Below are 15,058 nucleotides of genomic sequence, written 5' to 3' on the forward strand. Positions count from 1 at the left end.
TACACCAAAGTCTGAGTCCAGGACAAGCAGGGATGAGCTGGGCGTGCCAGGCGAGATATGCAATGTACCTCGATGTATCACGGTGTGCCACGGGGCCTAGGCATGCCGCCCTCACACCCAGTCACAACAGCAATACAGTAGTCTCCCTTGCTGCAATACTCCTCAGCTCGGTGGAGCCCAAACACGGCTCTGAGCTCCATGCTCCTTATGCCTCGTTGCTCACATGCCCGGGCCGTGAACGCACTGTTCTCTCCCACAGTGAAGCATTATTAACACCTCTGCAAGCAGTCCTCACCGCAAGTTGGGCAAACCTGTGTAAGGACCCCTTTCTCACACAAGCCTATAAATATCGGAAAATAGATTCATATATTTGAAAAACAGCAACCGTCAAAGTCTAAGAAAAGCCGTGCCAAAATATTTTCCCCTTTATTTTTTTATTTTTACAAGATTTCAGCTATAAAAACACTTGCTATATGTCATTAATTTACAAGCGCTAATGATAGTGAGCTAATCAAGTTCCCTTTCTACCTCGGGATGCAAAAATTACCTGTTCAGTGTCAGCTTCGTCTGTAAAAACCGTAGGCACGAAACCCATTATTAAGTAGTAGAGCCTTGCCGTGAATTACTTCCCTTATCTCAATGAATGTCTAAATGAACAAGTACGGACAATGCCAATAGGTCTCCGTCTTTTTTGTGCCATTAATAAAATGTTTTATGCATGCGTGCAAATTGCAGAGACACTATTACATAGTAGTGTAGTGCAAACCCTTTGGGGTGCTAGTGTGGGGCTATTGATTGGTTTAACAGTACTGCGAGAAATGGAAGCATGGTGGTGGAAGGAGGTAATGGATTTACGTGTTGGTGGTTGTATTGTGAGGGTGATAATGTTTCATTGAGGGAAACTTACCTATTTCCAAAACTAAAAACATACATAAAAATATTGCCATTTACAGTACCAATAGCTCAAACTTTCCTACTGCGAGACCTATTGCATTGCAAATGCTTGTTTCTTTTATTATCACATATAAGAGGACCTCGAAATACATGACTTCAGTATGTGCGCTGCACAAAACCTTCTCCTCTGTTTGATTTAATAAACTAAAATGTTGTTCATACATAATAGGTGGCCACCCTAAGAGTGCACATAACAACTGACTTAACTCTTAGTTCACTATTGGCATTATTGTCCGTGTTGGGGAAGAATGTATGTTTCTAAATACATATTTGAAAACTATCACTTAAAAAAAATACTTCTCAATGCACTGATATAATCTGATATGCTAAGGTGAAATGATTTTGCATGTCAATGAAATACACTTTTTTTTTACTTTTGAAGAAACCGTATCATATTTTTACACTTTTGCTGCAAGATGGCTTTGAAAACGAAGGTGTTCCTACAGCTAAGTGGTGCAGGAAACTTAGTTACTTACTTTCGTTGACTTCAATTAACCTTTAATGAAGGTGTGTCTGTGTATTTACTTTGCTTTAATGTTAGTGCTGACTGGAGTGAACAGCAGCCTAGTGCTACTGTGGATCAGGGACCGCATGGAAAGGTCAGGAGGGGCGCAAGTATATTTTCTCTCTGTACTGCTCCTTGAAGGTCATGAAGGCGTCTACCATGGCGAAGGCACAGACACCGGTCCCATGGTTATCATCTATATTGGTACAGATGCTACCAGCTCACTCACCTTCACTCCCCTACCTCTCCATGGCCAACCGCAGACTCATTGGGGAATAAAAGCAAGACAACAGCATAAATATAGGCAGTCTGGACCATAAGTTGGCCAAACAAGCTGCTACACTGACTCAGACTGATATACTGTCATGGACCAGATGTAAAACCCTCCCAGTATGCCTCACTACCCATAGATACAACTTCACTCATACAGCATCCTCCAGGTCCAGCCCTGCTTCATAAAGCCAACAGCAGACAAAATGACGGTCCACAGAAGCACTCAACCACTCATAAGCCTGCCTGACCTGATAGGTGTTACTTTCTTCATACTACATTGCATCCAATTACTGCAGACCAGAGCACATATTTCATATCCATTCCTCAAACAAAGCTGGTTGGCATCAAACTGATACTGGATCACCCGAATGACATGATGCAAAGTCTGAAAATCACACTCGCCGTTTCACTATCACAAGCGATTCCCTAAAAGGAACTACTTGACCAACACCTTATCCACCAAACCTACATCTGGAGAGCCCAACACCTACTTCAACGACAGTGCTCAGAGAATGTCTCTAAATACACTAGCTCCAATGCACACCATACATCACTGCCAGACCGCACATGTCATACTACCACTGTCGCCAGAGCTACATGTCCTAAATATAATCAAAGATGAATCTGTGGGCCTGTTCTCTGTGAAGGAGCCTTGTCTGCTAATGCCTGGGCTATCCTGTTGTGCGTGTGAAACAGTAGCTTCTGCGGTAGATGGATATTCTTAATGTTTGTGTGTGTGGTGACAGCAATGTGATGCCTTTGCTATTACTGTTCTGTGTGTGAGGCTAAGTTGCGATTTTTCTGCTTGTAATGTACATGTTCTGAGCATTCCTGCTGCATTTTATGAGCCTGGGTGCATGTGATTGAGAGAGTGAAGAAGCCAGCATTGTACCGCCTGGGATGTTATTGTTCTGTGTATGTGATGGAACATTGCCCTGTGGCTAAGATGCACTACTTTGTGTTTGTTGGTGCTGCTGCCACTGGTCCTGCTCTCTTATTTGGAAAGCAGTAGTTGTACTCACGCTAGGGAAGCCCGCTAAAACGTTACAAACCAAAATGACTGGTTTTGTTAATGGTTGTTCAGGGACCGGTTTTGCTGGTGTATAGTCGAGCTTCTACCAGGCCCTTTCTTCCACTGATGTTCTAGACTTTCTCTTTGATTGTTGCATTTGCAATTTCATCCTCAAGAAGACTACTTTATTCCACTTTAGCAAAAAATACTTATACATGGATACAAAACTTTTGACATGACAATGTACAATAATTACAAAAATAAAATCAATAGAACACACAACAATCTTGGAGTAAGACTGCACTTCATCATAATGCAGTTAAATTATACATAGTAAATCAGATACTACATTACTGGCAACTCTAACCCTACTGATTGATGGTCTCGGTGACCCACACCCTACACAGCTCACCACTGCGCGTCCAGCTCTGACATACATTCAGCGAGCACTGTGTATCCTCAACAATGCAAAGTGTTACTGCTCTCTGCATTATGGCAGTAGTTATGAATTCCCACCTGAGTCTGGCTGGTCAACTGGGATATCAGTGAATAACAGTCTAAATGGGCCTCCTGGAAATCTAGTAGGATTGTTGCAGTCACATTGCAGGTGTAATCAGGCATGGATGTGCCTGCCCAGGACTACCTGCCTTCCAGATCAGCCACCCAGTAGGCCAGCCAGCTGCAGCAGAGGAGTGGGAGTCTGAAGACTACTGACTTGCATCCCTTTGGTAGCCCATGTCTGCTTAGTGTGTCATTGCGGTAGGTGCCATCATTCCCTTCCCCCATTCAATGATGAACTGTCGGTCACAGGGGTGGGGGCAGCAGTCACTCTATCTCAAAGACCACAGGAAGGCCATCGACCACTCTGTCTCGCAGGTCACAGGGGAGGGCCACCAGTCATTCTGTTTTGGCCTCTTTTGTGCAAAGCTGTCCATATATTTCAAGGCAGCCTCTGTGGGGAGAAGAAAAAAAATGATACTAGTAAATAACTCTTGCAGTGGTTCGTGTATTTATTTGTTTATTTATATGCAGTTTAACTGAGCACACACCAGACCAAACAGGTAGCTAGCTTCTTAAGGAAATGCTTTCTCTTGTTTTCGATTGCAAGTACATATATACACCAGGTCTAAGGTGGATTATGCCCCGTAAGACTTTGTTCCTTCATACAGCTTTCTTATCACCATTGATTGGCTGGATACTTACAAGGTGAGAAAGAGTTGAACAATTCCCCAAACCATATTCGGTTTTAGCCTAGAACTTTAATTATTTGTAAATAGAACTACTTGTGCTTTCCTTTTTGGTAAGTCGTGTTACTAATAGGCTTGACTCTTTCATCTTGACCAAGTAATAAGATATCTGCAATACATGCACTTGACAGTTTTGTCCTCTTTCGATTTTATTTCTATATAATCATCTCCTAGGCTATGGTCACGTTATTATTTATTTGATGTTGTTTTTTTCCCTCCCGTATGCACTGACAAAAATGTTATTTTATGTTTTGGAAATTTATACATTTGTATTTAATATGTTATATGTGGTAGACATATAGTTTTGTGTTTACTATGTGGCCTTTTACTTCTATTGTGATGTATATATGTTTGTAAATATTTATGTGGAAAATAATTCCTTTGTATAAGTTTGGCGGTCATTTTGTAAAATATTGTGTATGTTCTTTTAAATGCTGGTTATGGTCTGTTAATGTTATGTTTTGTCTATGATTGTTACAGCCCTGAGGAAGTTCCCTTTTGGCACAATCTGGAACTAAATGAGTTGGCTGTGTGCCGGTTTAAAAACTAATTGAATAATAGGGGAAACATCATTTACCACGAAGGCATTACCACTACTAACGTTTACCACGTGACACTTACCACGCAGGGTGCCTTCCACGCAGGGTGCCTTCCACAACGTCTTTACCACGGGCTGTGGGGGAGACGCTTGTTTCAATGGAGGATGGAGGATGGAAGTAAGGGCTCGTAGAGAAAGACGTGCAGGTAAGACGTTTCTAGGCGTAGTAAAATCCTACGTTGTAAATACCAGCGTGGTAAAGCCACTTGCGATGTAAAATTCGCGTGGTAAAGCCATGCGTGGTAATTGAAATCGTGGTATAATCATATATTCGAATAATAGAAGTAATTTTGGAATTACTATTTGTGTCTGACTTTGCTACGAGTGCACCTTTCACCTTCTTTTGACAAACCGGTAGCAATACTCTTTTTTTAGGTGCATGAGATTTCAAGTAACACAGCGGGACAGTAAAAGGGATATACAGTGAAGCATGACAAGTTAAGCAGGCAACAATATGCGCTGTATTGTAATAGCATTTATATAGCGCTTACTACCCCATATGAGGCGTCAGTGATTTTTTTTGGCGAGTAGCACGCTACTCCAGAACCCAAGAAGGATTAGTGTTGAATTAGCATAGTGAAATATGAAAGGAATTTGAGTGGTGGATAGGTTAGTCAGTTATTTGGATTCAGAAGGATAGCGGAGGGATAGAAGAGGGGAAAAGGTTTGCATTTATATAGCGCTTGTTACCCCTGATGGGGTGTTGAACCGCTTTTTTTTTTTTTTATATGAGTAGCACGCTACTTTGAAACCCATAAAGGATTGGTGGTGAATTAGTATAGTGAAATATGAAAGTAATTTGAGTGGTGGATATTAGTCAGTTTTTTGGATTGAGAAGGATAGCGGAGGGACAAAGGTTTGCATTTATATAGCGCTTGTTACCCCTGTTGGGGTGTTGAAGTGCTTTTCTGACGAGTAGCACGCTACTCCGGAACCCATTAAAGGATTAGTGTTGAATAAAAGTAATTTGAGTGGTGGATGATCTGTTAATCAGTTACTTGTATTGAAAAGGATAGCGGAGGGATAGAAGAGGGAGAAAAGGTTGCATTTATATAGTGCTTGCGACCCCATATGAAATGTTGAAGCGCTTTTTTCGGCGAGTAGTACCCTTCTCGGAACCCATAAAGGATAAGTGGTGAATTAGTATAGTGAAATATGAAACTTGATAAGTGGATATGTTAATCTGTTATTTTGATTGAAAAGGATAGTGGAGGTATAGAAAAGTAAAGGATTGTTATTTTTTTTGTCATAGCAGTAGTGAGAGGCTTGGAATGAGAAAAAAGAGGTGTGGAGTTGAAGAGTCAGAGAGAAGAGTTTAGAAGGCTTGTTTTGGGGAATTAGTATAGTAAAAAAAGGTGTCAGATGGTGCAAGGAGGGGTAAAGTAGGGGAGAGTCTAGAAAGGGCTTTTTTGGGGGTCATAGTAGTGGTATGGGGTTTGAGATGAATGAGAGGGTGGATGTAGAGTATATATTGATAGAGGTGTAGGGTGAGAAATAGGGTAGTGCATTGGATATGCTGAATTAGAAGAAAGTAATTAATATATAGATCCAGAAGTAATGGAAAGTTTATAGCTGCATAAAGAAGGTATATGTAGATTAAAGATAATGAGAGACGTTTAGGGTGAGAAATAGGGTAGTGCATTGAATATGCATTTGTTTTTTGGGAGGAAAGTAATAAATACATACTTCCAAGGACATGGAAGGTATATCGAGCAATAAAGGAAGGAAGTATAAGTAGATTAAAGATGCATTCAATAAACTCTGGTTTTCAAGTGTTGTACTTAAAAATTTATTTATTTATTATTATTTTTTTAACAATTATTCAACATGTTTATACAAAGCAATACACATATATAGGTACATTATCTATAGCACAAATAAATGCTTATATACAGAGCGATATGCTGTATATTTCTGTTTGCGTATGGTGCTCATGTGGGGGACGAGCCAATTCTTCAGTAGTTTTCTGAAGATAAGATGGTTGTCGTGGATCTTATGTTGTGGGGTAAAGAGTTCCATATTTTGGCTGCTTGAACATAGAAGGATGTGCCACCCGTGGTTTTTTTCTTGTATGTTAGAGGAAATGTGTTCATACATGGGGAGAAGATCTACTAATTGAAGGCCAACATGCACCCAATCGTATCTGGCAATGATGTTGAAAAATAATCTTTTAAGATCTTTCTTGAAATTGTTAGACCAGGAGGTTGCACTGATATCCACAGGGTTGGACTTCTGTTCTTTTAGAGCACTCCCTGAGGAAACTGGTTCCAGTGGTCTTGATTTTTTGGAGGGCATGGTTTTAAGATGGAGAGATTCAGCTCTTCTGAGTGCACTGCAGCCTCCTGAGATGATTAATTTGTGTATCAAGCGATTTGCAGTACTCGCAAGTAAAGTCCTCTGGACTATCCAGGCCGATTTGAGGGGAGTGGGGACAGGGCTCCTTCAAAAATGTGATTAGCACTACTCGGGAGTGCTAGGGCTCCTTCAAAAATTCGATCAGCACTACTCAGGAGTGCTTACTCCACACCTGCTGGGTGCACTGCCAGAGTACGACCAATTGGACATAGTGGGGTTCTGTCAAAGACTGGGCATTTCGGGGGCGTGACCAGAGGAACATGGCGGAGGGCTGACGCCGTCCGCGGGAGCTCCGATCCGGCTGAGTGATCTCCCCATGTGAAAGCGGTCCACAGTGGCAGCCTAACTATGAGCAGATGATTGTAATCTCCCCCTTTGTGTGTGACTTTCTATCCTAACCCCCCTCCACTCTTTTTCCCTGTTTTTGCATCTCTCCTCCTCGCCTCCTCACCTTCGACCCGCTCTGGTGGGGCGATGCGGTGCCTTGTCGGCTCCGTCTGTCGGCACGCCTGCACGATTGCTGCCGCGATGAAGGGATAGAGGAAGCGAGCGTCCGGCGCTAGGACCACGGGAACTCTGAGGGAAGCCCAATCCTAATGGTTGTTGCAGCCGGTAGAGAACCTGCAGAACCTGCTGTGAGAGCGTCTGGGGGCAGCGGTACTGGCAGCGGCAGCAACGGCTCCACAACTCGGGTACAACCACGAGCGCGAGCACAAGCGATATACCTTGAGGGGGAACATGAGAATTGGTTGCTTGGTCGAGCAAGACTCTGGAACAGTGTAAGGTTGGTGCTGGCGAGGGTCAGCCAAGGCACCCCCGCAGGAGCTCACTTTGCAAGATCAGTCAAGACAGGGAGGGGTTGTGTACCGGGATACAAATACGATAATGCGACATTTTTAGGGTCTAGTGATCTCGGGCTCAGCTTAAGTAAACTTGATAATAACCCCCCCCCCCCCCGCGCTGTGTCTGCCCCTGCCTCCCTGCAACTGGAACTACAGAGGGGGATGAGCTCGGACATTCCTCAATCCTCTAGCTTACCACTCTCCGCTTACCCCAGAGCGTGGGTGCTCCTCTACCTCTACCTGACAGAAGCAGTAAGGAAGCAACAACTATACCCCTAGTTTCTACTGCCCCTATAGCAGGGGTTTCAAGAAATAGATATCAGCTCAGATCCAACTCCGAGCTGAGCAAGGCGGGTCTCCTGGTGGCAGATGCCTCGTTAGAGTCCGGGAAAGTTGCTTCTTCACCTAAGGGGAAAAAGGGGGAAAACCCAAAGGCTGGGACTGGGGAGCCTAAGCGAAGACTGCAGAAGAATCTGCCCCTCCAAGGCAAACCGACTCCTTCATTAAAATCTTATTTCAAAATCTTGGAGCAGGCTATGGACTCTAAGGGAGGCAACCTGCCCCCTTTGTCTCCCCCCCTCACATCTACATCAAAGGACTCTCCGCCTGCCCTACAAATCCCGGCCCAATCATCAAAAGGCTCCTCTTCTATCCCACAACCCACTGCTCCTGTTACGGCCCTGAGATCGATACCTTTAACCAACAGATATTATGTTCTGAGTTGCGCTTTAACAACAGAAGAGGCCCCCCCTGTAGACGAGGAGACCCCCGTGTTTTAATGGATGGCTCCGTTGGCCCTGGGCTCTCCCAATTAAAGTTCTTATTACATTCTATAAGGGAGGATTTGCTATCTAAATTTGAAATATCTGAAGCAAATCAGAGAAGCATACACGAACAATGTGCGAGTCTGGAGGCCAAATTGGACGAAGTATCTAAACGGACTGGCGTACTGGAAGAAGAGTTGTCCCTGCTCACAGGGGCTTCTCAGCGGCACGAGAGAGACCTAGAGGCCCTCAGATCTCAAAACAAGAACCTCCAAATGGATATTGGTCTACATGAGCCCCCTCGCAGACATCGCACGCCAGCACAACCTCAACATCATCTCCTACGCCGACGACACCCAGCTGATTCTCTCCCTCACCAACGACCCCGCCACCGCCAGAGCCAACCTTCACGAAGGGATGAAAGAGGTATCCGAATGGATGAAGAACAGCCGCCTGAAACTGAACTCGGACAAGACGGAAGTCCTCATCCTGGGATCCTCACCCTCCGCCTGGGATGACTCCTGGTGGCCCCCCGCCCTAGGCAGCGCACCCAAACCAACAGACCACGCACGCAACCTAGGCTTCATCCTGGACTCCTCCCTCTCCATGACCAGACAAGCCAACGCCGTCTCCTCGTCGTGCTTCAACATCCTGCGCATGCTACGTAAGATCTTCCGGTGGATCCCCACCGAGACCAGGAAGACGGTCACCCAGGCCCTCGTCACCAGCTGTCTGGACTACGGCAACTCCCTCTACGCCGGAACCACCGCCAAGCTCCAGAAGAAACTCCAGCGGATCCAGAACGCCTCAGCACGTCTCATCCTGGACATCCCCCGTCGCAGCCACATCTCCGGACACCTTAGAGACCTGTACTGGCTCCCGGTCAACAAGAGAATCACCTTCCGACTCCTCACCCACGCACACAAAGCCCTACACAACCAAGGCCCAGGATACCTCAACAGCCGCCTCAACTTCTACGCTCCCAAACGCCAGCTTCGATCGACCGGCCACGCCCTTGCCGCCGTCCCCCGCATCCGAAGAGCCACCACAGGGGGACGGTCCTTCTCCTACCTCGCCGCCAAGACATGGAACTCCCTCCCGACCCACCTCCGCCTGACCCAGGACCACCTCGCCTTCAGGAAGCAACTCAAGACCTGGCTGTTCGAGCAGTAGCGGATCCCCACTCCCCCAGCGCCTTGAGACCCTCCGGGTGAGTAGTGCGCTATATAAATGCTTTGATTGATTGATTGATTGATCGATATTGAGAGACTCGAGATACATTCCAGAAGGAACAATCTGAAATTCCTAAAGATTCCCTAGGGAGCCGAGAATGGGGATGTCAAATCATTCATATGTAAACTCCTTAGAGATGGATATTAAAGGACAGGCCAGACATAGACCTTGAGGCCGAAATCCAGAGAGCCCACAGGGACCCTTTTAGGCTACATAAAGAGAGGAAAGCGCCTAGGAAGATCTTAGTTAATTTTCTTACTTACACAGTCAAGGAGCTAATTCTGGGCAGAGCACTATCTGATACAACTCTTCAGGTAGACTCCACCAAATATTTAATCCGGTCAGATGTAGGGAAGGCCACAGCACAAAGGCAGTGGGAGTTGGGGAATAGAATGCCTGACCTGAGGAGCCTGGGTGCCCAGGTTTAAATGAAATTTCCTGCGTTTTTAAAAATTGTTTGGAGGAATAAAACTCATAATTTTCTATCGCCCCATGAAGTTGATTCCTTCATAACTTTAATGAGAGAGAACTCCCAATAGAGCTCCCATGTGGAAAATAAAATGAAAGAAAGAGAGAACAAGCATTGGAAATGCAATAGGTCTCGCAATAGAATAGTTAGACATTTTTCTTTTTGCAAATGGATGAGTGGCGTTGCGTGGATGAGTGGCGTTGCGTGGATGAGTGGCGTTGCGTGGATGAGTGGCGTTGCGTGGATGAGTGGCGTTGCGTGGATGAGTGGCGTTGCGTGGATGAGTGGCGTTGCGTGGATGAGTGGCGTTGCGTATGTGAGTGGCGTTGCGTGTGTGAGTGGCGTTGCGTGTGTGAGTGGCGTTGCGTGTGTGAGTGGCGTTGCGTGTGTGAGTGGCGTTGCGTGGATGAGTGGGGTTGGAATGCAATAAGTATCGCATTAGAAAACTTGTAGTTATTGGTCTTGTAAATGACATAATTTTTTTTTTTGCGATGTTAAAATTGCTATATTGATGGCTTTGTCATTTACAATGCCAATAGTTATAACGTTTGCAAATGTGACACCTATAGCATTTGGAATGCAACATGTTTAGTATTTACGTGACTTATATGGCAGCTCTGGTCGTTATGCTACATCTCTAGATAGTTTTATCTTCCACAAATGTGACACCTATTGTAACACAATATGTGTTGTGAGGGTGAGTGAGGGTGAGGGGTTGAGGGTGAGGTGTTGAGGGTGAGGGGTTGAGGGTGAGTGAGGGTGAGGGTGAGGTGTTGAGGGTGAGGCGTTGAGGGTGAGTGAGGGTGAGGCTGAGGTGTTGAGGGTGAGTGAGGGTGAGGAGTTGAGGGTGAGTGAGGGTGAGTGAGTGTGAGGGGTTGAGGGTGAGTGAGGGTGAGGATGAGTGAGGGTGAGGGGTTGAGGGTGAGTGAGGGTGAGGGTGAGGGTGAGTGAGGGTGAGGTGTTGAGGGTGAGTGAGGGTGAGGAGTTGAGGGTGAGTGAGGGTGAGGGTGAGTGAGGGTGAGGGGTTGAGGCTGAGTGAGGGTGAGGGTGATTGAGGGTAAGGGGTTGAGGCTGAGTGAGGGTGAGGGTGAGGGGTTGAGGCTGAGTGAGGGTGAGGTGTTGAGGGTGAGTGAGGGTGTGGGTGAGTGTGGGTGAGGGTGAGTGAGGGTGAGGGTGAGGGTGAGTGAGTGTGAGTGAGGGTGGGGGTGAGTGAGGGTGAGTGAGTGAGCGTGAGGGTGAGTGAGGGTGAGTGAGGGTGAGTGAGGGCAAGGGTGAGTGAGGGTGAGGCTGAGGGGATGAGGGTGAGTGAGGGTGAGGGGTTGAGGGAGGGTGAGGGTGAGTGAGGGTGAGGGTGAGTGAGGGTGAGGGGTTGAGGGTGAGGGTGAGTGAGGGTGAGGGGTTGAGGGTGAGTGAGGCTGAGGGTGAGTGAGGGTGAGGGTGAGTGGGGGTGAGTGAGGGTGAGGGTGATTGAGAGTGAGTGAGGGTGAGGGGTTGAGGGTGGGTGAGGGGTTGAGGGTGAGTGAGGGTGAGGGGTTGAGGCTGATGAGGGTGAGGGTGATTGAGGGTAAGGGGTTGAGGGTGAGTGAGGGTGAGGGTGAGGGTGAGGGGTTGAGGGTGAGTGAGGGTGAGTGAGGGTGAGGGTGAGTGTGGGTGAGGGTGAGTGAGGGTGAGTGAGGGTGGGGGTGAGTGAGGGTGAGTGAGTGAGGGTGAGGGGTTGAGGGGTTGAGGGTGAGTGAGGGTGAGGGGTTGAGGGTGAGAGGGTGAAGGTGAGGGTGAGTGAGGGTGAGGGGTTGAGTGTGAGTGAGGGTGAGGGTGATTGAGGGTGAGGTGTTGAGGGTGAGTGAGGGTGAGGGTGAGGGTGATTGAGGGTGAGGGTGATTGAGGGTGAGGTGTTGAGGGTGAGGGTGATTGAGGGTGAGTGAGGGTGAGGGTGAGGGGTTGAGGGTGACTGAGGGTGAGTGATAGTGAGGGTGAGTGATGTGTTGAGGGTGAGGGGTTGAGGGTGAGTGAGGGGGAGGCTGAGGGGTTGAGGGTGAGTGAGGGTGAGTGAGGGTGAGTGAGGGTGAGTGAGGGTGAGGGTGAGGGTGACTGAGGGTGATTGAGGGTGAGTGAGGGTGAGTGAGGGTGATGTGTTGAGGGTGATTGAGGGTTATTGAGGGTGAGGGGTTGATGTTGAATTTTTTGTTTTTATTAAAATGTCGGACGCAAAGCGCCACCTTAACGCTACCTACATTTAACAGGTTAGCGTTGTAGTTTTTTTTTATATTTCCTACCGTTACGTCTTTTTTTTTATTGACATATTTTTTAGCCAATCGGAGCGCTACGTTTTTGACGTCGCGTTCCGATTTGCATACGTAATCGGTGGAATTCTCCAGAACATGGAGAATAGCGGGATGCGGAAGGCGTGTTCCTGTTCGTGTGCTGTTGGTGCGTCGTATGATAGGTAAGAGATTTCCTCGACGTGTTTTTTTAATCTAATTTAAAGTAGTATTGATAGTATGCATAAATTAGTTAATAATTATGAGTGTATTTATATAAATAGTGACATATTTTGTTAGCGATTGTAATTATTTTAGTTATTTATGTAATTTATATGTAAGTAAGTGTTTTTATTTACTACCTATAGTATGTTTAAGTTAACGAATGAATAGGAGTGTATTTTTAATAATGTTGACATTGTATTTTTTTGTTTGTAATATTTCGAAATGAATATTATGTAATGTAATTAAAGTCTTGTTTTTATTCTTCGATATGTAATGTATTTATTTTCGTAAAGTGTTATGTAATGTATTATTAGCAGTTGTTTGTTATTTGACGTACAAGAGCTGTTCTTTGAGTTTCTAAGTACTCTTTTCGCCATGAATATTGTACACTTCAAAAGTATTAATTGTATTACGAGTTGTTTTGTGAAGCTAAGAGACATATGTAATGTTTATTGATGATGTTAGCACTGAATCCAAGTTGCGTAATATGTTTTTTATATTTGATGTAATTCCGTGTGATGAACTGCTATTGTTATATGCCTACGGCTTTTTGTGTAACTCGTGACAATTGTGTTTAATCCGTCCCATTTACGGGATGAATAGTGCTTGTTTATTACCCAAGTTAAAAATAGGCTGTTTTACTTTTGTGTTTGTACATCCTCGTCCTCGCATCCTGACAGATATTTCTTCGTTCTTTTGTTGGTGTTATTTTGTCCGAATAATTTTTGGTTTGGTGACCTGAAGCTTGATAAACATCATTGCATGCTGTAGCTCACATTTGGGAAGTAGATTTTGTGTTTAACGTATGTGATGCACGACTACGTTTTGTCCCCTTTGTTTTTAATTGCGTGCAAAAATTTGTTTTTGTCTCAGAAAATGGCATAAAACTTATCTATCTGTTAAATGCACAATCATTTCTTTGAATAGGGTGGAATAGGAGGCTATTTTTTTAGTCTTTACTTATATTGTGTTTTGTTTAGTTTTATTTGATTGTTTATTTGGCTGGTGCATTAGGATGGCGTATTTTTACTTTGGTTGTTATTTTCTAGGATGTCTTTCTGTTGCGTATCTTGAGGGTGTATTTGTAGGGTGAATTAGGCTGTTAGTTTATTAGGGTGAATTAGGACTCAGGATTTCTATCTTGGAGTTAGAGTGTGGATTAGGATAGTTTATTTCTATTCTTCCTTTTGTTGTTGTGTGTGTGTGTGTGTGTGTGTGTGTGTGTGTGTGTGTGTGAGGGTGTGTGAAGCTGAGGGTGTGTGACGGTGTGTGAGGGAAGCTTGCACTGCTGCTGTCGGTGCTGTATCCTGTTCCATGTGTAAGGGAAGCTTGCACTGCTGCCGCCTGTGCTGTACCTGATCTATGTGTGAGAGAAGCTTGCACTGCTGCTGCCTGTGCTGTACCTGCTCCGTGTGTGAGGGAAGCTTGCACTGCTGCTGTCGGTGCTGTATCTGTTCCATGTGGAAGGGAAGCTTGCACTGCTGTTGCCTGTGCTGTACCTGCTCCGTGTTTGAGGGAAGCTTGCATTGCTGTTGCCTGTGCTGTACCTGCTCCGTGTGTGATGGAAGCTTGCACTGTTGCTGCCTGTGCTGTACCTGCTCTGTGTGTGAGGGAAGCTTGCACTGTTGCTGCCTGTGCTGTACCTGCTCTGTGTGTGAGGGAAGCTTGCACTGTTGCTGCCTGTGCTGTACCTGCTCCGTGTTTGAGGGAAGTTTGCATTGCTGTTGCCTGTGCTGTACCTGCTCCGTGTGTGATGGAAGCTTGCACTGTTGCTGCCTGTGCTGTACCTGCTCTGTGTGTGAGGGAAGCTTGGACTGTTGCTGCCTGTGCCTCACCAAGATTTGTGTAAGTAAATGGAGATGGAGGGAGAGAGTTGGAAGAGAGAGTGAAAGAGGCAGAAACGGGGAGAGTAAAAGAAAGAGCGAAGGAATCTGTAAGCTGAGAGATGTGGCATAACAGAAGGCTTGGTAGTGCGGGCACAGCTGCTTGGGGTATCTGCGAGATTTGTGTAAGTAAATGGAGAGTGGGGAGAGAGTTGGAAGAGAGAGTGAAAGAGGCAGAAACGTTGAGGAAAAGAAAGAGCGAAGGGATCTGTAAGCTGAGAGATGTGGCATAACAGAACGCTCGCTAGTGCGGGCACTGCTGCTCGGGGTATCGGCGAGATTTGTGTAAGTAATTGGAGAGGGAGGGAGAGAGTTGGAAGAGAGAGTGAAAGAGGCAGAAAAGTGGAGAGTAAAAGAAAGAGCGAAGGAATCTGTAAGCTGAGAGATGTGGCATAACAGAAGGCTTGGTAGTGCGGGCACAGCTGCTTGGGGTATCTGCG

General features: G+C 45.7%; 1 protein-coding gene across 1 annotated transcript in view; it reads right to left on the minus strand.

Moving 5' to 3' along the window:
• Positions 1-400: 400 nt before the first annotated feature.
• Positions 401-15,058, minus strand: part of SYNC (syncoilin, intermediate filament protein) — a 97,742-nt gene continuing 83,084 nt past the window's right edge. The window contains exon 4 of the mRNA XM_078680738.1: positions 401-3,696. Within this exon, the coding sequence (XP_078536864.1) occupies positions 3,642-3,696 (55 nt within the window). The 3' untranslated portion in view covers positions 401-3,641. The remainder of the gene's footprint in view (positions 3,697-15,058) is intronic.

This window comes from Lissotriton helveticus, chromosome 3_1 (assembly GCF_964261635.1).
Source record: "Lissotriton helveticus chromosome 3_1, aLisHel1.1, whole genome shotgun sequence".
Classification (NCBI taxonomy): domain Eukaryota; kingdom Metazoa; phylum Chordata; class Amphibia; order Caudata; family Salamandridae; genus Lissotriton; species Lissotriton helveticus.